We start from the raw sequence: 27,071 nt of genomic DNA, 5'->3' as shown, positions 1-27,071 counted from the left end.
AGAGTTTTAAAGATACTGATCCAGAGAGAATAAAGAGAAAAAGAGTGCCCAAGACTCTGGCCTAAGGAATGTCAATAAACACAGGTCACACAGAAGAGGAGAAACTAGTATAAGAGATTGAAAATGAAGCCTCAGAAAGCAAACAGAAAAACCAGGAGCGCATGTCAGGAATGCCAAGAGAAGGCAGGAATGGTGAGCCACGCCACTCACTGTGGGAATTCAAGTAAGATGAACACGGAAATATCCACTGGATCCCCATGTAAGAAGCCACTAATGGCCTTGGGGAGGGCAGTTTCAAGGACTCCTTTTCTTCTCTACACCAAACTACGGTCTCATGAGCACCATCAACTAATTTGTATCCTGGAACTCTTCTTCAACCCATCCGGCACCATCAGAAACCCTTCTCTACATCCAACCTGGACTGCTGAGCATGGCTGGTGGAAATCACACATCTGTACAGACTGGAGTACTGTAAAGTAATAGTCACCAAACTTAGCTGGACCTTCACCTCAGAAATTGTTTTATTTATCTTTGACAAGCTACTTCTCTCCTTGATGATTCCAATGCTTAACCACTTTTCTACCTGACGTCTGTTCTTGCCACTCTTAGTAGATGACTTAATTTTCTCCTAATTTGAGAAAATTATGACTTAAAATCTATCATGTTTGGAGCACACAAACTTACCTATATCCACCCTGCTCTCCAATCTCAATAGCTATCCTTTCTCTCATTCAAGATCAATCTCTATTCTGATTTACCTTCTTGATCCCATCTCCTCTGGGACATTAGCCTTCCTCCTCTTGTCCCCACCCCCATCTCCCTTGGGGCATTCTCCCACTCCTGCCTATATCTTTAAACTTTCTCTTTTCTTTCAGTCCCCTTATCATGTTCAATTCTTTCCTGACCTTAAAAACTACTATCTTGATCCTGAAACCACTTTTAACTCTGTCCCATATATCCTTTTCCGACGCAGCTAAACTCTAAAGAATAGCTTATATCCACTTTTCTCTACTTTTTCAATTTCTACTATTTTCTGGATTCCTACTACTCCACTCAAACGGTCCCTGCCAATGTAGCTAGGGATGTAAATGCCACCTCTCTGTTACTGGTGTCCACTCCTACACGAAATCATCTCCATGATACTCCCCTCTGCTGGTTCTCCCTTTTCAGTCACCTCCATCGATTCTACCTGCTCTTATTAGCAGAATTCCTCAAAAGACCATCCACGCTCTATTTTTCTTTTTTCTCTTTAAGCTCTCCTTGGGTCACCTCAGCTACACTTACAGTTTTAACAATTAATAAACAGATGATTCACAACTTCATATGTCCAGCCCTGACCCCTCACACTCAATCTGAGGTATTTATATCTAAATAATTACTTGACATTTCCACTTGGATGTCCCACAGATATTTCAAAATAAACACATGTAAATGTAAACTCATTGTCACCACCCCCCCCCATGTGCTCTTCTTCTTGGTACAACCTCCTAGTCATATAAGTCAGAAACTTAGTCCTTGATTTCTCCCTCTCCTTCTTTTCTCATAGCTAATCACAGAGTCCTACTGATTTTATTTCTAAATCTTTAACATGTACATTCCTCTCTATTCCTGTAATACTGATCAGGGCCTCACGGACTCAAGTGTATTGGAATCTTGGCCTCCTAACTTGTCCCCTAGCCTAACTACACATCTTGCCTGTTATGTTCCCTAAGAATCCTTACATGACCAATTCATAACCACCTCTACTTTCTTCAATTTGAGTCCACAGGCCTGTCCTATACGCTACTATGCATCCTGAGCGTATGTCTATCCCAGTGCCTCTCACACCGATTGAAATGATCTGTTTAAGTATTACTCTCCCTTGAGGGCAAGAGCTGGAGCTTATACATCTTCATATCCCCAGTATCTATCTCAGTGCCAGGTAAAAACTTTCTGTTCTCTTTTATACTTTCTGAATTTCCTCCCACATGAAGGCATTGCAGATTACAAAATTTACTAAATTGTTAAAAACGAAACAAATCATTTCTTTAAACTAAAATGGCTTCTCAGTTGTTAGACTCTGTGTCTAGTACTTCTCTGGTTTTCCTTGGCATCACTCATGATCAGTCTTAGATTGCCTGTCTTCTTTCTACATTCTTTCATCCTCTTCTTACAACTCCAACTATGTTGATGACACATAAATCAATGTCTCCAGTTCTGTCCTTTAAATTGGGCACCAATTCTGGATTTTCAACTGTTCATTAGAAATTTCTATTCGGATATCCCATTATCACTTTATTCTGAATGTGTTCACACCACATTTACAATCTTCCCATTCCAACTAGCTCCGTGATTCTATTCCCTTGCCATTCTGAACTCTGCAGACAAAGTAACAGAATTATCACTATTATTATTTCAAGGGGAGTTTCAAGAAACGACTTTTTGAATGGCAGACGAGGTCTATGATCAAAATGGTACTCTAGCTTTCTTGATAACTTTAAGAAAATGTACAATATATAGAATTTCCCATCCGACGTTCTTTGCCACTGCTTTACTGTTGTGGAAAAAGCTTAGCATTAAGTCAGTCCCAGCGGGCAAAAAACCCAGGAAAGGCACTAGTAACAAACATGCCACTAACTCCGGGGTTATTCACTCAAATATTCACACAATCTCCGCGGTTATTCACACAATCGGAGAGAAAGGCTTGCCTTTGGTTCCAGAAAAATCAGGGGTTCAAACTTTAACTCTGACGGTACTAGCCGTATAATCATCCCCTCGGGATGTGTTTCCTCAACCTTAAAACACAAGCGTGTCAACGAGGTCTACCTTGCAGAGCTGTTGTGAAGATTACAGATACTATCTATAGAATAACCTGCCTCCTAGTTATTATAACTATCATTATCCTCCCATTTTAACATATATGAAGGAGAGGAAAGTTGCCAAGTCCCGTGCGATGACCAACAGACAGAAACCTATTATTCCTTTGAGGAAAACTCCTCAGGCCATGGTGAATTTTCTCTGGGAGGCTCGTGGCTTCTTCTGGTCTGGCCCTGGCAGGGCTCCTCAGGGGAGTCTTTGAGGAGGTCTCTGCGCACCCTCCGCCCGACTACAGCTGGGAGTTCCCTGGGCCCGGGGAGAAGAGCTAAGAGCGGCGGAGCTCGGATTTGTTTTGTTTGGAGCGGAGCAGCATCTCCAGGGGACGATAAGGCTCAGGAAGGAAGGTGGGAGAGACGGAATACGGGATTTCTCACCTCCGCCGCCGCAGAAGGGAGATCGCTCCGCTCAGGGGCGCTCGAACTTCCTTCCGAGGTCACCTCCAGCGGGGCGCCCACCCGTAGCGCCCGCTCACCCACGCGCAGCTTGTCTGGGCCCTCAAGCCTAACCCCTAGTGGCCGCGCGCCGCCGCGTATCCGGGCAACGGGGGCGGGGCGGGGCGAGGCACTGATTGGCCAATCCTCGGCCTCAGCTCCTGGTACCTACAAGCGAAGCGAGAGTGAATCGCTCTCGCGAGACTTGAGAACTAAGTTCTGTTTTCTCAATACCTCAACGCTTTGCTGGAAGAAGTAGAAAACGGAGAGTTGGCTAGAAGAGAACATTTTATTTGAAAACCTTGGTTTTCTTTATATTCAAAGCAACTTTTCTGATTGTGTGCTTGACCTGAACTCACTCCTAGCGAGTTTTATTATATCGCTATGTAACCTCCCGTCTGCTACCGTGTAATACGTTAGATTTTTTTAATAGGAATTGTTTGACATTATTCTCTGGCAGACAGCATTGTACAGTCTTTTTATTTCTAATTGCTGGTAGTTTTCCTTCCTGTTAGGACTCACAACGTACGCAATACAACATTTAAGTATGGATGCGATTCTGGTACCATCTGTTTCTCTTCATTTCATTGGAAGCTTCATATCTTTACGCTCCCTGTCAGCGTTCTTTTGATCAAGCTTGTGGAGAAGGCTGAATTAAATGGAAAGTGGTCCTAAAAGAATTATTTTAAAATCAGTGTTTTAAAAAAAAGTCACATGAGAAATACTTCATCTCAAATCTTACCTCTCTCATAAAGTAACGAAGTTTTTCTTCCAGTCTTCTTATAGACAGAGCTTAAATGTGATTGCAGCTACAATTATAACATACATACATGTTGCACTTTTAACATTTTTCACATTATTTCCAACTTGCATACGTAATTTATATCCAGATTTATTTTCTTATATGCCTGCCTTCAAGAGGTTTAAAATCAATGCAATGCACAATCAAATAATATGAGCTGAGTTTTCACTTAAAGTTTGTAAAACATTTTCATATAATTATCCCATTTGAGCCCAACATATTTGTAGTGGTCATTTGTTATCCTTTTGGTCACTGTAGTGAAAGGGAGTATAATTTGCCACTCTAAAATATGCCACTTTAATATAAGTATTATTTTGAGCTTAAGGCAATTGAAAAGAACCGGATGCAAGAAAAGCTCTCTACCATTCCCCTATTTGCCTAAAAGGAAGGCATAAATTTTCAAAGGTGTCCCTCCTTGCCTCTCTACTAGGAAGGACAAAAGTTAATCATCGGAGGCAACGTCAGACCCTTTATCAGCCTGGAGACTGCACCAGAGGAATCTAAATAACACTTCACTAACTAGCCTTTGTCTACCATTAGTTTCCCGTATATTTGCCTTCTCATAATTCGCTGCCTCTAAAGACTTAAGGTCCTTTTCTTTTCTTTCTTCTGTAAAAATCTATTGTTCGTTTGTTAAGAAATGCTATATAAGCCCAAGCTTTAGCCAGCTCTTCGAGTTAGTCATCTGTGTTTCTCCCTTGTATCATATGATATACATATTAATAAACTTATGTTTCTTTTTCTCTTGTTAATCTGTCTTTTGTTACAGAACACCAGCAGGAAGTCTAGACGGGTAGAAAGAAAAAAGCTATTTCCTCCCGTGCAACCTCTAACTGCCCAACTCTTCCATATATTATCTCAGAGAGAAGCTACTGACATTACGATTTCTCCCTCAGTGCCTTCAGACGTTCGCGAAGGGGATCCAGGATTTGTCATCTGTATACAGATGTGAGAGCTGAGAGAAACTATTTCTTTTAAATCTTTCAATTGCTTAACACATAATTTTTTTTAAATACCAAGAACCCAGTTTCGTGTTCACAGAATTTAAGGCAAGCGACTGTTTCCAATTTGGCCGCAGCCTGTCTCTTTTTAATTAAAAAACAACGTTCAGTTTGTAAAAATCTCAGGAGACTGTGCAGAGAAGGTTTGGGGAAATCGCAGTAAGGTTGTCCTAACAGAACGCTCGAAACAATCTCATTCAATCGCAAGGCAACGCACAGCCCCGCGGACCAAAATTTAAAATGCCCGGATTCGGCGCGCCAGCGACTCACGCCCCGTTGGCGCGTGGCATTGTGGGATTTGTAGTCCAGCCCGTATTCCGTATTACAATAGACTGTTCAGCCGGGGGCTCGGACAAGGCGTTGGCTGGGAAAGGACCCGGATTTGCACGCCGGAGCGGAAGGGCCGGGCGCGGTTACCTCTTCTTCGGCCGGCGGTGTAGGGTGCAGGCGGGAAGCGAGCCTGAGCTTGGTGTCGGCCTCGGCAGTCGGGACGCACACGGTCTGCGTCATGGCGGGCTGGGGCCGATGATGAATTCCGGTGTGCATGTCAGGGTTGCTGTGTCACTCGGCCCGCTCGGCGCGCCCCTTCCCCGCCGCCCTTCCGCACCGGCTTTCGGGCTCTTCCGGTCTCCGGCCGCCCCACACCGGTAGGGTCCTCTCCCGCCGCGGCCCGGGGCACGCCCGACCTCCCCTGCGGACTGACCTCGCGCGGTGCCTGGCCCCGGGCGCCCGACCTACGAGGGCCATGGCGGGCGGCGCCGCCAGGTACCGGCTGAGCTGCTCGCTCCCGGGCCACGAGCTGGACGTGAGGGGCCTGGTGTGCTGCCTCTATCCGCCCGGGGCCTTTGTGTCCGTGTCCCGAGACCGCACCACCCGCCTCTGGGTCCCGGACAGGTGAGCGCGGCGAGTCTGGCTGCCCCCGGCTGTGTTGCAAGCTTCCTACCGCGAGTGGGGGGAGAGGTACCCTGCCCTGCTCTCCCTCCCCGGCCTTCCCTCTGGTCTGCGCTCCTTCCTAGTTCTCAGAGCTCTGGCACTCTGGGCGCGCATTGTAAGAAGCCAGTGAGATTAGTGGAAAGAGCACGGATTGGGGGAACCGACACCTACTTTCTTGTCCTGACTTGACCACTAACGAGCGGGTAACCTTGGGCGAACCTCTCACCTTTGGGGGCTTCAGTTTTTGGACGATGATTTGCCATGTTTGTTTCAGATTTGAAATTTTACTGATACCAGGTGCACCGTCCTAAGTGAGGCAGTGTGAAAGCATCTGGCGTGTAATTGAAACAAGTCCTCTTTTTTCCGCTAGAATTTGCTCCCTAGTCTTCCTTCGTATTTAGTTTTTGAGAAGCGTAGTCCTTAAGAATTGCATTGCAAAATGTTGCATTGGCTCCTTTCCTCGTTGCCCAAGTCAGAGTTTCTTAGTCTGCCGTCTGTGATGGGCTTAGGCGGACGAGGTGAGACCCCTTAACTGTTTGTGGCTGTGTAGGGATGTGCTGTTTTCTTGAGGAGAGAAAGCCCATTGCTTTCAAAAGATTGTCAGGGAGGTTAACCAAAACAGGATTAAGAAACAGAAGGTTAGGCTCCAGTCCAAGTTCAAGGGTTCAGCCCTGATTTGGCTGGTGTAATACCATCTGGAGGACAGATCTCAGTTCAGAAAGAGAAAAACTGAGGTGAGTTACTTTGTTATGTAGTAAGCCTCCCGTCAGTAGAGGTGTCACTCAGAGTTTGGGTGACCATAAATTCAGATGACAGCTATTTATTGAGTGTCTCCTCTTTGTTTGGGATCCTGAAGAAGAAGACGACAGACCAGTCCCCTGTGTTTATAGAGCTTTCTTACAGTCTAGGAGGGAAGATGGATCAAAAAACAGTGAAATAAATACTCATTGGCATCTGCACTATGAAGAGAACAAATGTAGATAGAGAATTGAGTGGAGAGAGATGTTAGAGAAGGAAGTCCATCTGAGGAGAGTTTTTGGTTTTTTTAAGCTGACACTGAGAATGGAGCTGGTCGAGGGAGCGAGGAATGAGGAGGGTTGAATTGGGAGAGCATTGTAGGCAGCAGGGGGAGCAAGCACAGAGGCCCTGGACTGAGAAAGAGGACAGTCTGAGTGCAGAGGGAATCAGCTGTGAGGGGAGGGCTGGTCTTAGGGGCTGGCAGGAGCCAGAGCATGCCGTGGTAAGGGCTGAGGAAAGGAGTTAGTAGGTAGAAGCCTTCCAAGAGTTTCAAGCAGGGAGCACAATGGTTTGATTTACCTGTTCACAAGTTTCTGCGAGCTGCTGGTGGGGAATGGATTGCAGAGGATACATGCGGGAGTAGATCTGTGTGGAGGCTTTTGCAGTAGTGCTGCCAAGACATGATGATGGACTGCACAGGGGTGTTGAACAGCTCTCTCCTGTATTGAATCGCGTGAGAAGACCTCTGCAGGTCTCTTCTAACTCGAAGATTCTATGATATTCCAAACCTCTTAGTAACATGAATACGGAACTTTTTTGTGTATTTGAGTACAATTACTGATTATGCTTGTAGGTTTAAAACTGAATGCGGGAGAAACGTATGCCCGGTAGGATATAAACATTGAAGTACGGAGTAGCTAAAGGATGCCTGTCGTAATAGTTGAATCCTGTCATTAACTTTGTACAGCTGTGTTAGGTTAACAAGAACTTAAATCACTGGAGTGCTTGCATTTACCAGGAACTTGAGCAACTTTGGGCTGAAATGATCCTGTTTGAAAACTGGTTCTTTTCATTTAACTCCTGTGATTTTTTGCTTCTGTTTTTCAAAATTCATTTATGTATTTATTCAACTAATACTGATTGAGAGCCTGCATTGTGCCAGGCACAGGGCTAGATAGTGGGTGATTAGTGAAATAAGCTTGCCTTACCTCTCATTTCCAATCCTCAGGTTAGAGCATCTCATAGTTAGTGGGTGATGAACCTCTTATTCATCCCAAATAGTGTCTCAACCATACCTTTAGTGTTATAAACAGCGTCTTTAAGGCTGACATCCTGACAATTTATATTTCATGGTACATTAATAAAGTTAATGAAGTGCTGTAAAATGTTTGGAGCCAGGTAGTAAATGAAAATTGTTTTCCCGTGTGCATTGCTGCTAGGGTTCTGGATCAGGATGTGAAGTGTAGGGATGGACTGGGAGTGATGGGAGGAATTTAATTCAGTTTCACAGAGGCAAAATAGTTCTATTCCAGCATGGACTAAACCAGATATCTTGTCTGTCCCAAAAGCCCATTGAACACTCAGAAAGTCACTGGGCTTTCTGAAGGCCCTTCAGAACGGAGACAGTATTTTTTGGTTGTACATTGAACTTAACCAGTTAACATGCCATTGTTTCAGACTGCTTCAGGCCTCTATCGGCCCACTTCAAATTAAACTGTATTTCTCAGGTCTATCCCCGACCATTGCTTTGCCTTTTGAAAACTACTCATATTTGAAAGATGCAACTTCAGATTTAATATCTTGTCTTGAGTCTTTCCTGACCATACAAGGCTGAAGTGACTTCTCCCTCATGTGAACACTCAGCACTTTGGGTCCTTAGTCAAATAGTTCAGTGGGTTTCTTAAGAAATCAGGGCCATTCCCTTCCTACTCTCCCCCCTTCTGTTTCCCTTTTTTAGAGGCAAAATTTTCATCTCTTTTAACATCTTATTTTTGTATTTTACTTTCAGGTCAATATATCTAAAGTGCTGTATTGCTCTGTCTTTTTATTTTTAAAATTTTTTATTTTAGGCATTATTTTATTCTTACTGTGAAATATGAGAATTTAGCTCTCTTTCTGCCCTCTACCAACGCCCATCACATATGCATCCTTTGTATGCCCTGACCCTTATAATTTAACTGAATTTAGACTAAATCAGTATTTTGTGACTGCACAGAGTCTATCTACACCTGAGCTGTGGAATAAACTCTTATAACTTCTCAGTTTCATGGTCTCCCTATAGCTAATAATTGTCTTGCTTTTGGTTTTCGTTTGCTTAATTTTCTGTGTATTTATCACTAACTCAACTTCAGATTCTTTGTTGTCTAAATCTCCCCTCGAGACCGTGGGACGTATTGGATATTTTACAGTTTCATCTTCCTGACCTGGTGTGTCTGCCCCTGGTGCTCAGCTGGTCCTGGGCTCGCTCTCCGCGGTCATCTTAGCGATTCTCCTGTTGGGCCGTTTGTGTTGGATTTCTATCATCAACATCCTTTAACTTTGTGTTTCTTCCTTTGACACTTTATTGGAGCACATCCTCTGGGAACTTCCTGAAACATATCCATTGATAATAAATGTATTAAGACCTTGCAAGTCTGAAAATTATTTTATTCTGCCTTGTTACTTGAGTAATAATTTAAGTCTTTGTAGCATTCTAATTTCCAAGTAATTTTTCTTCAGAATTTTGAAGCTCTTACTTCATCGTCTTCTAGCCTCTAGTGTTAGAGTTGAGAAATTTGAAGCCATTCTGATTCTTGACCTATAATTTCTTTTCTCTCGAAGGCAGTCTATATTCATCCATTGTTCAGGACCATTAGTGGGCCCCTTTAATATCAAAACTCCTGTCTGTAAGTTCTAGGACATTTTCCTAAATTAATTCTTTCATTTCTTCCTCTCCATTTTCTTTGTCCTCTTGTCTGGAACTTTTAATTTAGATATTGAACTTGTTTCTAAATTTCTTTTTTATTTCTCCTTCCCTCTCTCTTTTTGCTATACTTTCTCAGAAATTGCCTTGACTTTTTGTGAAATTATGTTCTTGTTTCATAGTTGCAATATCTTATATTTAAGAATGATAATGATTTTTTATTTTTAAGTTATTTTTTCCTTAGTGATCTGTTTCCTCCAAATTAGTTTTTACCTCTCCCTATTTATTTTGGTCACTATATTTCATGCTGGAGGAGGCTTTTCCAGAATGGTCAGCGTTAAGGGTGGAGAACTAAAAACTTCCTGGGAAGCTCGGCTCATAGGTGAGGCTTGCTGGCTGTGAGCTTCACTGTAGGGTTATCTGGCTGGACCGTTTCACTGGGCTGATCTCCTGCCTAGAGGATGACTGCCTGACCTGCATGGTTTTGTCTTTGGTGGTCTTGGGCTCCATTATGAATGTACATGTTCCTCACAGCCCAAGGCTCAACCATGACTTGTGTCCCTCCAGCCAAAGATTTTCATCTTTTTTTTTTTTTTAAAGATTTTTTAAATTTTTTTCCTTTTTCTCCGCAAAGTCCCCTGGTACATAGTTGTATATTCTTTGTTGTGGGTCCTTCTAGTTGTGGCATGTGGGACACCACCTCAGCGTGGTTTGATGAGTAGTGCCATGTCTGTGCCCAGGATTGGAACCAATGAAACACTGGGCCGCCTGCAGTGGAGTGTGCGAACTTAACCACTCGGCCACGGGGCCAGCCCCTCATCTTTTTTTTTTTTGAGGAAGATTAGCCCTGAGCTAACTGCTGCCAATCCTCCTCTTTTTGCTGAGCTAATATCCATGCCTATCTTCCTCTACTTTATATGTGGGACCCCTACCACAGCATGGCATGGCGTGCCAAGTGGTGCCATGTCCACACCCAGGATCTGAACTGGCGAACCCTGGGCCACCAAAGCAGAATGTGCGAACTTAACCCCTGCATCACTGGGCCAGCCCAGATTTTCATCTTTTATTTAAAAAAGCTTCAGGGGCCAGCCCCGTGGCTGAGTGGTTAAGTTCACCCGCTCTGCTTCTGCAGCTCAGGCTTTCGCTGGTTCGAATCCTGGGCACGGACATGGCACCGCTCATCGGGCCATGCTGAGGCAGCATCCCACATGCTACAGCTAGAAGGACCCACAACTAAGAATATACAGCTATGTACCAGGGGATTTTGGGGAGAAAAAGGAAAAATAAAATCTTTAAAAAAGCTTCAGACTTTCACTGGGTGCAAGAGGGACAATTGTCTGGCTAGATTGTTTAGCTGCTTTTTTTCATTAATACTTTAAGTATTTTTCATCGATTCAAGAAATACTTATAGGAACTTTGGAAAATAAAAAGAAGAACCAGATCTGGATTCTGCCATTAAGAACTTCAGAGACACTACAGAAGATGCACGTAAATGTCTATACTGGGAAATGCTAAGGGACACACATAGGTAGATTTAATGGTTTGCATAATATAGAGTTTTAAACATGTCCCATCTTTTAAATGTCTTTGGGCTTATTCGTAAAATGGTTTCTAAAAGCGCATTTAAAAAAACCCACCAAAATAAAACGGAAAAGTTAAAAATAGCTACTACCAGATACCTTCTTTTGAAGATTTTTTCTTTTGATTCAGCTTCTAACTCATTCTGAAGCCTTTCAACTAGTCTTCTTTATTCTAGTTCCTACCTTCTTTGGTGCCCATCTCTAGAGATCCACAGTGCTAATTCTTGAGCCTTTGGGGAATCATTGGTAAGTTGGTCCCCTACTTTCCCGGACGCCTGCTTAGAGTTCGTTTTCCTCAGGTCTCTCAAGGCCTTTACTACTTTTCTGTCAGCTTTCAGTATTCAAAGTTCTATTCCTGTTCCATTTTTTTGCTCATTCTCCATGGCCTTCTGGGTTTATCCATTTCTTAAAATATATGTACATATGTACATACATATATATTGTTTTAGTGGTGTTTGGGAAGGGAACAAAAATAGATATGTGTTCAGTCTTTATCCAGGAGTCCTGTCTTTTTATATGCCTAGTCTTATCTCCTTGAACTAAACTCCAGACTCCTTGATTTAGCTTTTAGCTTGTGTAAGGGATATAATTCTTTATATCCCTCTCAGCAGCTAACTCAAGTGCCTTCCACATAGTGTACCATCATCTGTTTTTTGACTTGTTATGTAAGTGGTGATGCTGAGTGACTGACGTGTATAACAAATTGGTTATCCTTCTGATCCCAAGGCACTTATTAGTATCTTGTGTTCCTAGAACAGTTATTTATATATCCCTGTATTAGTTACTTTAGTTTGTATATTGAGAATGATTGGTATTCCAGCTATTTGGGTACACATACTATACTAATGGTATAATGTTCCATACTCTGAAAATGTCTTCTCTATGTTTAAGGCTTATTGATAGTAGATTCCATTATCCTAATTGTATGAATATTTCACTTCACTTGGGATTTCTTAGGGTAACAGTCACTGATGGGTGGAAATGAAGATGGAGGATGAAAAAAGCCGCTTAAAATATTTCTTTCCCTCCCTTTTCTTCCTTGATCTTTCTGTTAATTAACAGTCTTATCAATGAAACACTAATTCAGCTTCTCCTAATCTGATGTAAACCTCTGTAGTAGCTAATGTAAACTAGCTATTTAATATTTAATTTAAAACAAATTCTTAAAATAGTGTGTACTCTAAAGTTCAACCTAGACACTAAATGAAAAGGAGTCCTTTGTCAACTTATGTCCTGGGCTAAGTCGGAGGACAAGTACATGTCTTATTAATTATCATGTCTTTCCAGTCCTAACAGGGGCTTTACAGAAATGCACTGTATGAGTGGCCACTCCAATTTTGTATCTTGTGTATGCATCATACCTTCAAGTGACACATACCCTCATGGACTGATTGCCACTGGAGGAAATGATCACAACATTTGCGTTTTCTCACTGGAGAGTCCGGCACCACTTTATATACTAAAAGGTCACAAAAATACTGGTGAGTATAACACTTTGGTGTTTTTCTGTTTGGAGAAATTTCATCCTTTTGAAAGTAAAACTCACATATCCGTTTTTCCTAGTTTTTGTTATGTTTGATTTACCTATAGCTATGGCTTGATAATGAAAACCTTTTTGCATCATCATTGTTCTATATATTCTCTGTTATAGATTTACTGTAGTCATCAGAAAAGGTTGACATGCTTGTATGTGTAAAAAGTAAAGTTTTCAGTTATGGAAGGAAGAGGCTCTATAATTTTAGTATACTTTTTGATTTTGGTTTCTTAACTATTTGGTGCAAGGAATTCATTTACTCTGGAAAACTAGGAGTATTTCTTTATCTTTTGGCTATGTATATATTTATGCAGCAAATCGAAGATCCAGAAGGAAGGTGTTTAGGACATTAGTATCATTATTGAACAATATTTAATACTTTTGAATATTGTTTTCTATGATTTGTATATATTTCTGATTCTCTTATATTCCTAGATTTGTGTACGGCTTAACAGCTCTTTGTTATAAAATGATATGTTTAATCAGTGCAGTATGGTACTTATTTTTTTTATGTATCTGGAATAGTTTGGGACATCACTAAGCAAATAGTATGGTCCATAAAAACTTTAACTTAATTCCTTTAAAGAGTTTGTAAAATGTTTTGTGTGTATATGTGTGAAATCTTCAATACAGAGTGATAGTTTTTTTTTTAACTTTACTAAGGAGATCTTCAAATGTATACGAAAGTAGAGACATAGTATTTTATAATGAGTTGTATATAAACATATGTAAAAGAGAACAATACAATGATCTCTTTCACCCAAGTATTTACATAGCTTCAAAGATTATCAACATGTGGACTATCTTGTTTCATCATCCTCCTCTTCCACAACATTTTAAAGGAAATTTCCAATATACTGTTTCATTTGTGAATAGTTCAATATGTAGCTCTAAAGTAGAGCTTGGCAAACTTTTTCTCTAAAGGGCCAGATAGTAAATATTTTAGGCCATATGGTCTCTTTCGCAACTACTCAACTCTGCTGTTGTGTGCAGAAGCAGCCATTGACAATAAATAAAGAGATAAGCCTGTCTGTGTCTCAGTAAACCTTTATTTATGGATACTGAGATTTGAATGTCATATAATTTTCACATGTCAGGAAGTATTTTTGAATTTTTTTCCTCAACTACTTAAAAGTATACAAACTATTCTTAGTTTGTACATTGTACAAAAACAGGTGGCCCATGGGCCATAGCATGCTATAAAAGTTTTAGTTTGCTCTAAAAGATAAGGATTCTCTTTTTTTAGAAAACAATATCATTATGATACCTAAGACAAAACAAAATCTAATTTCTTATTTTCAATATCTAGTGAATGTTCAAATTTACCCATTTGTTTCATGAATTTTTTTTTACAGGTGGTTTGAATTGTGACCCAAACAAGGTCTACATATCTTTCCATCTGTTGGTTTCTTCCCTTTTTTCCCCCCTCTCTATTTGAAACCAACTTATTGTACCTGTAGAATTTCCTACAATCCGAACTTTGCTGATTTACGTCTTGTTGTTTCCTTTAACATGTTCCTCAATCCCCTCAATGTTTTGTCAGCTATTAGTTAGATCTAGGAGCTTGATCAGGTTCAGGTTCATATTTTTGGCATGAATAGTTTGTGGGTAGTATTGTATATTTTCTACTGTAGCATGTCAGGAGGCACATAATCTCTCTTTTTGTGATGATAAGATTGATGGGTGGGTTGAAGTGTTGTATCATCCATTCATTATAAAATTCCCATCATCCTTTTATATAATGGTTTTTAGCATCTGTTGATGATCATTGCATAGATCCAGTATTTCATTACAATTTGCAAAATGATTATACTCGAATTCTACCATTATTTCTGCATTTAATAGCATTTTTCTGTATAGAATTTTCCCACATCAACTCTTTGGTTACCATGTGAGACTTTTATGCAGAGAAGACGGGATAAATGATTGCCTTGCCCCCTCTCCCACCTCTTACTGGATTCCGGAATGAGTTGGTTGCCGACCATCTTTTTGTTTGTTTGTTTTTGATTCTCAAATTGTCCTGTATTTGTCCAGTGGAAACCTCCTGTGGCCTTTTGATAAGACCTTCGGTAGTCTTCCTTGCTTTTGATGTTCCAGGTTCACTTTATGCATTTTTTATTCTAGACCTGAAAGCACCCATTGTGCCAAGAAGCTCTCTGTTTTTCTTTTAGTGGAAACATCATATTTAGAAACCTCAATTTGGGCTGTAGTGGTGCTGACTGGGATTGTTTTTTATCTTCAAAGGAAAAACTACGCTACAAGGTACATTCGGAGAAGTCTAGATTCTGTCTGTATTGCCGTCTTGCACCATCCATCCTTATAATTAACTATTTTGTGTTAACTTTGTTCTTCCTTTTAAAAAAAATAGCAATTATGTGTATTTAGATTGTCCCTTTCTTAGAAGATAACACTATATGCAATTTTCTGCCCTTGCTATTTTTGCCTGATAATATTGTTCTGGAGATGACTTTATTGCAGTGTTTAGAAATCTTCATTCATTTTTGCAGCAGCATTGTACTTCATTGTACAGCTCTGCTGTAACTGTTCCAACTTATTCAACCAGTCCCCTATTGATGGACATCTGAGTTTCCAGTCTTTTGCTAGTGCAGATAGTGCCATGATAAATGGCTTTGTGCATATGCCAGTTTGCTTTTTTGTGAGTGTAACTTAGGTATAATATCCATTTCTGGATCAAAGTGCAAATTAAATAAGTTCTGATTTTTAATTCAGCTTGATACAGTATTATCCATTAGGAAATATATCGTATGATGTAGGTTTTTGAAGATAAATTATTGTCTGAGAAATAAGATTATAAAAAGAAGAAAGCTTTAAAAAATTAACTGTCTCCAAAAAACTTAAGATTCTTTGTTTTTAGACTAGCACATGAATAAATTATTAATATAAGGATCAAATGGTTGAATTTACTGTCCTTCTAGGCGTTTGAGTTTAAAGATCAAAAGAAAAACCAAAAGATAGTGCATAAGATTTAAGTCAATCTTTTTAAAAGTATGTACTTATTTAAAAAGCAACTTTTCATATAAATGGAAAAATTCACTTTGACTTCCAAAGTGAATGTGAATTCAAACACGTTAATCATATATTTGTACAGTAATCTCTTTCTGTCTTTCCCCTATGACTAAGCACATGTAATGCATTATGGATCCATAGGAGATGTTTTCTGTTCTCATTGCCAAGACTGTTTGTGCGTTTCCTGAGCATCGAATCTTTTTTCATCCTAAAGATTAAAATCATTTAATCTCTCTGAAGTTTAGTCTCTTCATCTGTTGAATGAGAGTAATAGCATTTAGTTCCTGGGGTTCTTGTGGAATGCGATGCACTTTTTTACAGTGTCTGGTACATGGTAAGCCCTTCATAGCTCTTAGGTGTTATTACTAAGTAAAGTACTTCTTTGCAGAGGCCCAACACCAGCACCTGTTCATGACCTCATGTCACGCATTTTACGTACTGTTCCTGTTTTCCTTTTGTCCTGCTTTCCTATTCCACTTATTTTTAATTTTTGTCTTAGTGTATTGTGTGTATTTATGAAAGTCACTTAAAATTTTTCTACAACAGAGTAGGTAACAAAGTTTGGAGAATGCTTGTTTAAATGTAATCATAATGCATATGTAGTTTTAAAACTTTTGTGTTTTTCCTAAAGTTAATGACCCCCTTCTTGTTTCCGTATCTTTCTGTGTAACTATAGCTGATTCTTTACAAATATTGCAAAGATCTGTCAAATTCCTATTACTTTTTTCACATATTCTAACGTAGAATGAGTCAGGATAGTCTAGGTTATGGTATGGTAACACTTCCCAGATTTCAGTGGGGGAACACAAAATATGTATTCATCATGGATTATTGAGGGAGCTTTGCTCGTCAGGAGTTTCTCAGGGACCCAGGCTGATGGGGCTTCCTCTCTACATGTGCTTTAGTGGTGGTTGTGGCAGTGAAAGGACAATATGAATAATAAGGTACTGTCTCTTAAAAACATTTGTCTGAAAGTGTCGGCCACCATTTCTTCTGTTGACTGATGCATGTATCAGGCTGTGCCTACTTCAAACGGAGGAGGAAAGTGCCATCATACCACTTTTGGGCAAATGCCAGTGCCCAAAAAGGGGGAGCTAACACAGCCTGCCTCTGGTCACCAGTTACTCAGCTTGCTCTTCCTTCTGCAAGCAAAATACCCACCTCTCTCCGTGTCAGACAAACCAAAAGTCCCATCCAGTTACAGCATCAAGCCCAAAGACAAGAATCTTGGGTGATACTTAGTACTCTAAACATCGCAGGGGTGATGCTCAGGTGTTTCTACATCAGCTCCAGATATAGTTCCTCTTAAATTCAGAGGTCTATGGGCTAAAAACAAGTATCTGTCACCTGTCACCCCATATGCAGTTGTGGAACAGGGATAGGGGAATCAGAACAAACACTCCCATTCAGAAAAGTGAGCAATGCAAGACAGCAGTTTCTAATCTGTACTCTTTCTGGAATTCAGATGGGTGGCCATTTCAGGGACACCCTTCTCCTCTGAGATTGGTAGATTTTTGTAATCAGTTCCCTCTGATCTCTAAAAGGGGTTCCTCAATCCATTGTTCTTTATGGTTCTGCTTTGGGACCCTCTGGGTTACTCTTGTCTCTTATTCTCCTTGGTGACATTGAAGTTGCTCCTTGGGGACTAAGCAACTTTCTCAGCTTGCTTTCTGCTTGTGGGAGTTGGGTACACAAGGATCATTTTAAGCCTTGGACAGTCACAGCCTTTTTTAGTTCCTGGCAGTCTAACTCTTAAAAACTTGTTAGGCTTCAATTCCAGTCCAATCTCTGTGTCAATAGCCATACCCTCAGTTATAGTCTAGATTTACTATTTCTCCCTGCCTCTCCTTCCCTCTTCCCCTGCCTGCCTCTCCAGATTTAACTGCTGAAACCTTGAGCCTGTCAGATTTGAATGGGAAAGCTTAGATTCTTTTTCCTGAGCTGTATGCCCAATTGAAAGCGTTAATTTTTGGGCGGACAACCTTAATTTTCTTTGCTTTGAAAATACTTTAAATCCATTTGGAAGTTTTGGCACTGTGCATGATGGCCGTGTTTTTGATTTGTTTCTGTTGCATGGCTGAGTTTCAGTTGTCCTTTGCTGTTGGAAGGCTGCCTCAGGTGTATATTTTTCATTTGGGTTTGAGAAGCAGTTGGCTCTTCCAGTCCTGCAAGTCACTGTTTCTGGACTCTTCGTTCCTTCTTGAGAACCAGCCACTTCTTCTTGATCTCATTCCATTCTTTTAGTGCTTCGTCAAATGTAGCCAATAGCAAGCAACACCTATCACAGAAGTCCCGTTTTCCAACCTCTTTCTTCAGACTACAAGTTTATCATATCCTGAGTTATTGCCAGCAACAGTTTCACCAGATGTTCCTCACTTCATAATAAGGATCTCCAGTCTTCCATTCTCTGATTACAGTCTTCTCATTACCTGCCCGTTAAGCCAATGCCATATATTTTAGATTTTTGTTTCAGCGGTGCCTTATTTTTGCTACCAATTTTCCATCAGTCAGGCAGGCTAGATGATATCGTGGTAAGCAGTAACTCCAGAATCTCAGTGGCTTAACCCAGTAATTTGCTTTGCGTTTTTCAGATCCAGTGCAGCAGTGGCCTCTGCTCCTTGTAATCACTCATGATCTGGGATGACCGAGGTTTCATCTCAACATGTGCTTTCACAGACAGTGGAGAGGAAGCAGGGCTTAACTGTGCACCTGTCCTTAAAGCTTCTACCTGAAAGTAGCATTATTTCTGCTCATTTTTCAGTGCCAGAACAAGTCATGTGGCATGCTTAAAGCCAAAGGAAATGGAAAAGTTCAATCTTGCCTTTTGCTTAGGAGGTGAAGAGCAGAAAATATTAAATGAAGATCACTAATGGCTACCACACTCAATTAAAATATTTGTCTGTTCCATGTTTTTCCTGTAAACTTCCCTCTTGCACCCTGCTAGCCTACTGTTGGATTAATGCTCCCTGGGCTAATGTCATCCCTGGAATCTTCTTTGGCGATCTATTTCCTGGATCCCACATTTATGTCGTTCTTAACTTACTCTTTCATTTTAGTGTAATACAGCTGTTGCAGCTTCCTAAGAAAGCTGTGACATGGGGGTAAATATATTTTATATTTGCGTATTAGAAAATGGCTTTATTCTACCCTTACATTTGACTGTTAATTTGACTAGACATAGAAGCCTGTGTTAAAACCAGTGAGTGTCAGATTTGTGAAGGCAGTGCTCTGTTGTCTTTAGTGTATGATGTTGTTGAGAATTTGATGCTGTTCTGATTCACTGTCTTTTCTATGGGACACTCTTCTGGTCCCCTCCCAAGCTTTTAGAATCTTCTCTCTTTCTGATGTTGTAAAATTTCACAATGCATTTTTGCCTCTGTTTCTGAAAGTGCCTTTCACTGGGCACTTTTGTGGCTTCATTCAGTCTAGATTTTCATGTCCATCACCTGAACTATTTCTTTGTCCTCTTTGCATGCTTCCCCCTTCCCGTTATTTCTTTCTGGAATCCCTATTAGTTGGATGCTAAACACTCTGAAATTATTTTCTAACTTCTATTTCCTGTTTTTCATGTCTTTTCCTTTTTGGTCTAACTCTCAGCAGACTTTTTCTATTTTTTTCCTAGTTCTATTATTTTTTTTTAGTTCAGTTCTATTTTTAGCTTTATTTTCTTGTCCTCTCATTAGTCCTTTTTATATAGTATCTTATCTATTTGCAGATAATATAGTAGTGAAGATTTTTTCTGCTTCTTAAAATTGGATTTATTTCTTCTGGATCCTCCAACCCATTCCCCCTTATTTTTGTTTGTTTTGATTCTTCTCTTTCATGTTGGAGACTTTTATTGAATGGCTGTTGGTATTAGATTGGCTGCTCATATTTAACAATAAGGTACAGACCTGCAACTAAGATATACAACTATGTACCAGGGGGATTTGGGGAGATAAAGCAGGAAAAAAAAAATATTGGCAGCATTTGTTAGCTCAGGTGCCAAAAAAAAAATGAAGGTACAGAGAAGTTGGTTGAAAAGTGTTTGGCTTGTATAGATGGAGCTTGGTAATTGGTGGGCTTCATTCAATGCTGATTTGGTGGCAGTCTGACTTTTTAGACGGGAAACCCTCTCAAATGTCCATATCTAGAGTTCTTTAGCATTTTTCAGTCCTCTAGAGAAGTTCTCCACCTCTTACGTAGGTGGAGGGGGATCTATGCCTGGCTGCTGGTGTTGTGGAAGCAGAGGCCTGTTGGTACCACGTTTCAGGATGTAGACATTCTGCCTATTCTCCCTTACATTTCGTAGGGCTCCTTATCCAGCGCTTTATTATGCCTAGTGGCCTGGATCTGGACACTCTACCACAGTTCCTCCAGAGAATACACCTCTAGTCTCCGCAGTGGGTGGGGGTCAATCTCCTGACACTGTAGGCTGAGAGGAGACACCTAGTGTTGCACTGTGTTGTGTGCAGACTTTGCATCACTCTTCTCATTTTTCAAGTCCTCTGTATAGCGTCAACCTCCAACCTAGTAGCTGGAGACTGAGTCTCATAGTTTTGTGGGGCCAGTTGCTCTGCTTCTAATCCCTCTGTGTGAGTGTTTAAATTATAACCTCCTCCCTTTTGTTAAGTCAGTTATGTTGTTTTCTGTTTTCTTTGTCCTTGTAGATTAATACCACTTATGACATTACTGTAGACGATCTACCATTTTTTTTGAGGAAGATTAGCCCTAAGCTAACTGCTGCCAATCTTGCTCTTTTTGCTGAGGAAGACTGGCCCTAAGCGAACATCCATGCCCATCTTCCTCTACTTCATATGTGGGACGCCTACCTACTACAGCATGGCTTTTGCCAAGCAGTGCCATGTCCGCACTCGGGATCCGAACCAGCCCACCCCGGGCCACTGAGAAGCGGAATGTGAGAACTTAACCGCTGCGCGCGCCCCCATCCCCCCGCCCCCCCGGGCTGGCCAAACAACCTACCATTTTTTTTCCTGTTTTTTTAAATATTTTATTTTTTTCCTTTTTCTCCCCAAAGCCCCCCCGGTACATAGTTGTATATTCTTCATTGTGGGTCCTTCTAGTTGTGGCATGTGGGACGCTGCCTCAGGGTGGTTTGATGAGCAATGCCACGTCTGCACCCAGGATTCGAACCAACGAAAACACTGGGCCACCTGCAGCGGAGTGCGTGAACTTAACCACTCGGCCATGGGGCAAGCCCCCAACAATCTGCCATTTTTAATCAGAACTCTCTTGATTTCTATGTTTTTTTTTTTTAATTTTATTTTTATTTATTTCTTTTGAGGAAGATTAGCGCTGGGCTAACATCCACCACCAATCCTCCTCTTTTTGCTGAGGAAGACTGGCCCTGAGCTAACATCTGTGCCCGTTTTCCTCTGCTTTATATGTGGGACGCCTGCCACAGCATAGCTTGACAAACAGTGCGTAGGTCCGCACCCGGGATCTAAACTGCGAACCAGGGCTGCCGAAACGGAACGTGTGAACTTAACTGCTGCGCCACTGGGCCGGCCCCTTATTTCTATGTTTTTAGATAATTTTTCATATTTATAATTCTTAACCTGTATAACTTTACATCAAGATGATAAGACAGGTAATTAACCATTCCATTACTGTTGAACATTTAGCTCTGCTCCAGTTTTTTATCATTTTAACTAAAGCGACTCTAAATATTTATATAAACAGCATTTCAAAATCATTTGCATTATCTTCCTGTGTGGTTTCTTAGAACTGGAAGGGATTGTGCAATCACTTAATCCTGCTCCCTCATTTTACAAATGAAGAATTTGAGGTTGAATAATATCCCTGTGGTCAGCTCATGAGAGGCATAGGTACGACTGGCAAGTCTGGCACCAGAGTCTGTGCTCGCCACCACTGCACTCTTCTGCATCTCCATTGAGTTCAGTCTTAACTGGCTAAGATACTGTCACTTCACTGTTTTTAAAATTGCAATGCTTTACTATCTAGCAAGGATAAGCATTTTTCTATATGAAAATGTGTTAACTAATGTCTTTTTTTCCTTTAGTTTGTAGTCTTTCATCTGGAAAATTTGGGACATTACTTAGTGGCTCATGGGACACCACTGCTAAGGTCTGGCTGAATGACAAGTGCATGATGACCCTACAGGTACAATAATTCTGTGTGACTGTTCTGGATAATAAATATAGTGATTCTGTGGCAACTTAGCTTGATACTCGTTTTACTCACAGGGTCATACAGCTGCAGTATGGGCAGTAAAAATCTTACCTGAACAGGGCTTGATGTTAACTGGATCAGCAGACAAGACTATTAAACTGTGGAAGGCTGGAAGGTGTGAGAGGACTTTTTCAGGTGAGATCAGAGTAGACAATTTTTATCATCTCCTTGCTTCATATTTGCTTAGATGGTTTTTTCTCAAAAGTTTAGAAGCTTGAAAGTAGTATTTGAAAACAGTGTATTTGAGCCATTTAATTTGAGTGAATGTAATTTTTCTCATGGTTAATACTTAATATCTTTTTAAAAGATATAATGAGACTTCTCATTAAAGGATCAGATGTGGACTAATAAATAGCTACCTGATCAGCTATAATGTTTGTAACTGCTTCTCTGTATTATATGTATGTAATTTTTGTTATGCAGTTGCGTTTTTGATTGTCATTTGAACAAATTCAACCTGAAACTTGCAAGCATGAGAAAGCCTCACTGATGGTGGGTCAATAATGTTACCTTCGTTTATGAAAGAAAACATAAGTGCTTTTATTAATATTGAAGTAAATTGTTGAATAATGACAAATTTTAGGCTTCGTTTGTGAGGTGGTTTTAGGTGGGCAGTCTTTTTAAACTTCAGCTATTAAATAACTCCTATGCTGAGGCATCTGCTGTCTAATATTAGTATTGCTGATTTACTCTTGTGGCAATTGCATTTTTGGTGTGAATTTTCGTTTTTTCTTTGCTTTTATTTACTCCTTAAAAATTGATCACCACTCTGGATAATAGTGCATGAAGTCCTTTTGTGCAGATAAAACTATCTGTAGTTGTAAAATGGACAATAAGTTATAACTAAGAATCCCTCTGTTTGTTTCCATACATAATATATGCATCAAGTTGTTTATTAATCTGTCATAGCTAATCTAAATGAGCAAGTCTTGAGCATGGGGAAAGTTTGGACTTCTGATCTACCTTATTAGATCACAAGCTTCAGAGAATGTTTTGTCCTTAAAAAAAATTGTAATGATGTCTTCTACAGTGCTTCAATTAATATTGAAAGAAATAGAATTTTATGAAGTTTTTAAAAACATTGAATATCTTTTAATAAGTGGAATATATATACTACATATCCATTTACATAATTAAGAACATATTGCAAGAAGTTTATTCTGTAAATTCTTGCCTTTTCAAAAAAATCAGTAATCATTAATGTTTATTTTATTTTAATACCTGCATTTATATAAATTGTGAAATGTTTCCATTGTTAAAGCATCAATGTTTGGCTTTATATTTGTGTTTTTGTTGAATCAAAGGGGTAGGAGAAGTTATCATTTAATTGAATCCAGAGATAGGGTTATGAGACAAGAAACTTGAATTCTTGCTTTAGCTTTGCTGCTAATTGTGTGGTTTTAGATAAATTAATCTCTCTCAACCTATTCTTTCATATTAAAGTTTACTTTTCTCTGATGAAGGTTTTATTTCAAACTCTTAAATAGTTGGAACCTTTTTGTAATCTTAATTTTTCTTAATTTTCTCTAGTGCTTTATAAATATTCATCTCAGTATTGTATGTTGAGAAATTTAGGGCATATTTACTCTTTGTTGTATATTTCTGTTATAGTTGAATAGCGTGTGTGATATGAATTACTCTTGTTATTGAGGAAGAAAAGTTGAATTGTCAGATAAAAATGGAAAATTGTGGAGATTAAAATCCTGTTTCTAGAGAGTTTTAAGAACTAATTTGGAGAAGATACAACAAATATAAAATAACTTCCCAAGACTGATGATAAAAAATAATTGCCAAACCTAAAATACAAATTTTGGTCAACAGGCTTTTCTACAGAAAAAAATTAATTTCTTAAAGTTGAAAATCAGTTTCTACTACTCACTAACATGTTTTATAGTATTTGTGAAATACATAGAACCATCAACCAAATGATCCATTTTATTGGTTTATATTTTTCTTTTTTTAATACAGGTCATGAAGACTGTGTAAGAGGTTTGGCAATTTTGAGTGAAACAGAATTTCTTTCCTGTGCAAATGATGCTAGTATTAGAAGGTGGCAAATCACTGGCGAGTGTCTTGAAGTATATTACGGGCATACAAATTATATTTATAGCATATCTGTCTTTCCAAATTGTAAAGGTAAGATTATACCATGTATTTATAATTTTGTATGGAGCATTGTTCCTTCCCATTCTTGAGGTGGAGGGGGGAGGGCTGATGACTTACGTCAATTTATTAACTATAACTCGAATAATTTAGTAACTTTATTTCATAAGTATCTTTTTCCTAAAGAATAAAATTGTATGATCCTCTTTATATTAGTTCAGGTTTGATGGTTGTGTTGTAAAAGTTCTCAGATATCTGAGGAAAGACTTTGTATAATTTATTGGCGTAAAGTATAGTAGAGTATGTAAGATGTGAAATGTATAAAAACATGATTTATGAAGTTGTATGTGGTATGTGACAAGTACAGAAAATTTAAAGCTATAATTTAAAAATACCCTAGGGTTAAAAAAAATCAGTATGCCTATCTAGAAAGATGGTATGTATAAATTTACTTAATTTTATTTGTTCAAACTAATTTTTCCTATATTCATGAATTTTAGATTTTGTGACAACAGCAGAAGACAGATCTCTGAGAATCTGGAAACGTGGGGAATGTGCTCAAACAATCCGACTTCCAGCTCAGTCTATATGGTGCTGCTGTGTGCTAGACAATGGTGACATTGTGGTTGGTGCGAGGTATTTATATTCTAGTCAATGAATAAATAATGCTCATTTACAGATAGGCCTTTGGTAGACATTAGAGTGCACAGAGGTAAGCCATGAATATTTCAGATGAATTGGGGAGACCATATGCTTATTACTGTTACTGGACAAAACAGTGGTAGGGTAACAGCTTTTACACTATTGCGACATGATGTATTATACTAGTAGTGTACCGCAAGCTGTGTAGTCACAACATTGAATGCAAAAGAAGTTAGAGAAGGTAGAGATTAGTGTGGGAAAACTTTCTGGAGAAGAAGAAATTTGAATTGGATTTTGAAAGATAATCAGTAAGAAGGGAAATGAGAATATCTATCAAAAGAAACAGTGTAAGTAAAGATGTGGCATGGAATGAAAGTGACATGTATAGGAGGTGAAGGAAAATGGTGGAGACTAATGCTGGGGAATAGTGGATATTAGGCAAGGGGCTTAATTATGGAGACCCTAGAATGCCAGGCATTTTTTAGATTCAGTACTTGGTATTAAAGGGTGTAGCTCTTGAGCAAGAAGTAATATGGTTAAAGCAGAGCTTGTGAATTATTAAATATGTATGTTGGATTTAACTAGTGGTGACAGTGGACAGGAAAGCAATTTAGAAAGCAGTTGCAATAGTGGAATGTAAAGTTATGAAATACTAGCCCCAAAATGCTGATGGATGAGAGACGGAGAAATGAAATAATGCAGAGGAAATGATCAGAAAGGGGATGAAAGAAAACAATGAAGCTTCAGACTTGGTGATTGGAAGTCTGCATTAATAAAAATGGGAAGTGGTAGAATTGGTTTAATGCAGAAGGTGAAGACTTGGGTTTTAGGCTTCCTGACGTCTGAGGGTTGATGAGCCACACTCGTGCCAGTGGACCATAGTGGACTGGAGCCAGCTGTAACAACTGAGACTGAAGATAAAGATTAGCACAGAACTGCCAAAGTCAGGCGATAGAACACCTTTCTCTGAGGGAAGAAACAGAGGAGGTGGAACAGAAAACTAAGGACCGAATCTTGTGATGTACCGTGGGTAGAGAAAGGGAAGCCCGTAGGCTAAACAGAAAAAGGAATCCAGATGTTGACGTTCAGAGATGAAGAAGGAGATTTGCGAGGGAGATTATGGTCACTGTCAAGTACGTGAGGGGTTAAAGAATGGAAAGTTAGACAAGCTTTTGGATTTGGTTGAAGGATGTTTTTAGTGATTTTTTTGATGTCACATTTGGGTAGAAAATTATAGAAAGTTAAATAAGAGGAGACAGATAAAGAGTTGTTTGAGGAAATGGGTGAAAGAAAGCATTATACACTCCTCTGGTGTTGAAGGCAAGAAAAAGAGGGTCCAGTAAAGTGGAGATGTTTTACGTTTCAGCTGGGCTGGGGGTTGATTGGTTGGTTTAGTTTTTTTCCCCCAAGTATATTTAAAGTTGAAGAAAATAAATTGAAAGGTGAAATTGATGTTGGTGGAAGGTTGAGTAAGAAACAAACTTTTCTGTAGAACTGGGTGGGATTAGTAAGTTGAAAGCAGCTAACTTGCCTTCCCTACCCCAGAAGTTAGGAGAGAAATCGTGGAGATGAACTCATTCTGCTGAGGACAGAGGTTGAGGACTGCCATCTCGTGCAAAGGCGAGGCCGTTTTTCTCTTGATTGGGGTTACGTTGGTAGTTGATAGCATAGTGAAGACAGACTCCGTGTTTCCCTAATGAACACATATTCAACATTCTGCTGTTTTCTAAGACTTCTGTTGGGTATTCAAGCTCTTTATAAAGTAAACCAGCCCACTACCCTTCTTCATACCTTCTTAATTACCATACGTAATATTGACTTTAAAAGTGTACACTGTATCTCTAGATTTTTATGAGGTTAAATATTTCACTTGGAGTTGGAAATTGTGTTTAATATTTATTTCTCTGTCCTTTGTCATTAACTTTTCCTTTAAATAGTCTTTTTCCACTCTGTACGTTGCTTTAGAAAGTAAAGGGTGGCATGTGCTGAAGTCAGCATAGTGCTGCACCCAGTAATAAATACATGGTAGTGTTTCTCCTATTCACAGATAACAGATGATTTTTGTTTTGCATCATTCAGGTATGATAATGTTAATACACTGACAATGACGTAAAATCAGTTTGTTTTCCCTTGTAGTGATGGCATTATTAGAGTGTTTACAGAATCAGAAGATCGGACAGCAAGTGCTGAGGAAATCAAGGCTTTTGAGAAAGAACTCTCTCAGGCAACCATTGACTCCAAAACTGGTGATTTAGGGGACATCAATGCCGAGCAGCTTCCTGGGAGGGAGCATCTGAATGAACCTGGTAAATATTTTAGTGTGTCTAGTA

General features: G+C 39.7%; 2 protein-coding genes and 1 long non-coding RNA gene across 7 annotated transcripts in view; 1 reads left to right on the top strand and 2 right to left on the bottom strand.

Moving 5' to 3' along the window:
- The window catches only part of IFT74 (intraflagellar transport 74), a 72,163-nt gene extending 66,549 nt beyond the window's left edge, over positions 1–5,614 (bottom strand). For 2 of the 5 annotated variants that reach the window (XM_070248532.1, XM_070248534.1), the window contains exon 1: positions 5,508–5,614. The gene's annotated coding sequence lies outside the window, so the exon portion shown is untranslated. Of the gene's footprint in view, positions 1–3,230; positions 3,423–5,507 lie in introns of those variants that run through there. The other 3 variants (XM_001498209.7, XM_023627447.2, XM_070248533.1) reach the window with 2 other exon arrangements.
- Positions 5,615–27,071, top strand: part of PLAA (phospholipase A2 activating protein) — a 38,764-nt gene continuing 17,307 nt past the window's right edge. The window contains exons 1-7 of the mRNA XM_001498176.7: positions 5,615–5,984; positions 12,531–12,724; positions 21,827–21,927; positions 22,011–22,131; positions 23,965–24,132; positions 24,600–24,735; positions 26,878–27,047. Of these exons, the coding sequence (XP_001498226.3) occupies positions 5,635–5,984; positions 12,531–12,724; positions 21,827–21,927; positions 22,011–22,131; positions 23,965–24,132; positions 24,600–24,735; positions 26,878–27,047 (1,240 nt within the window). The 5' untranslated portion in view covers positions 5,615–5,634. The remainder of the gene's footprint in view (positions 5,985–12,530; positions 12,725–21,826; positions 21,928–22,010; positions 22,132–23,964; positions 24,133–24,599; positions 24,736–26,877; positions 27,048–27,071) is intronic.
- Positions 6,288–7,510, bottom strand: LOC138920376 (uncharacterized). The gene is made up of 2 exons (XR_011431452.1): positions 7,341–7,510; positions 6,288–6,927 (listed from the first exon to the last, which is right to left on the bottom strand). It is a non-coding gene; the product is annotated as an uncharacterized lncRNA (long non-coding RNA).

The sequence above is a fragment of the Equus caballus genome, chromosome 23 (genome assembly GCF_041296265.1).
Source record: "Equus caballus isolate H_3958 breed thoroughbred chromosome 23, TB-T2T, whole genome shotgun sequence".
Lineage (NCBI taxonomy): Eukaryota > Metazoa > Chordata > Mammalia > Perissodactyla > Equidae > Equus > Equus caballus.
Note: the sequence above shows the minus strand (reverse complement) of the source record. Positions and strands in the feature narration are given on the sequence as shown.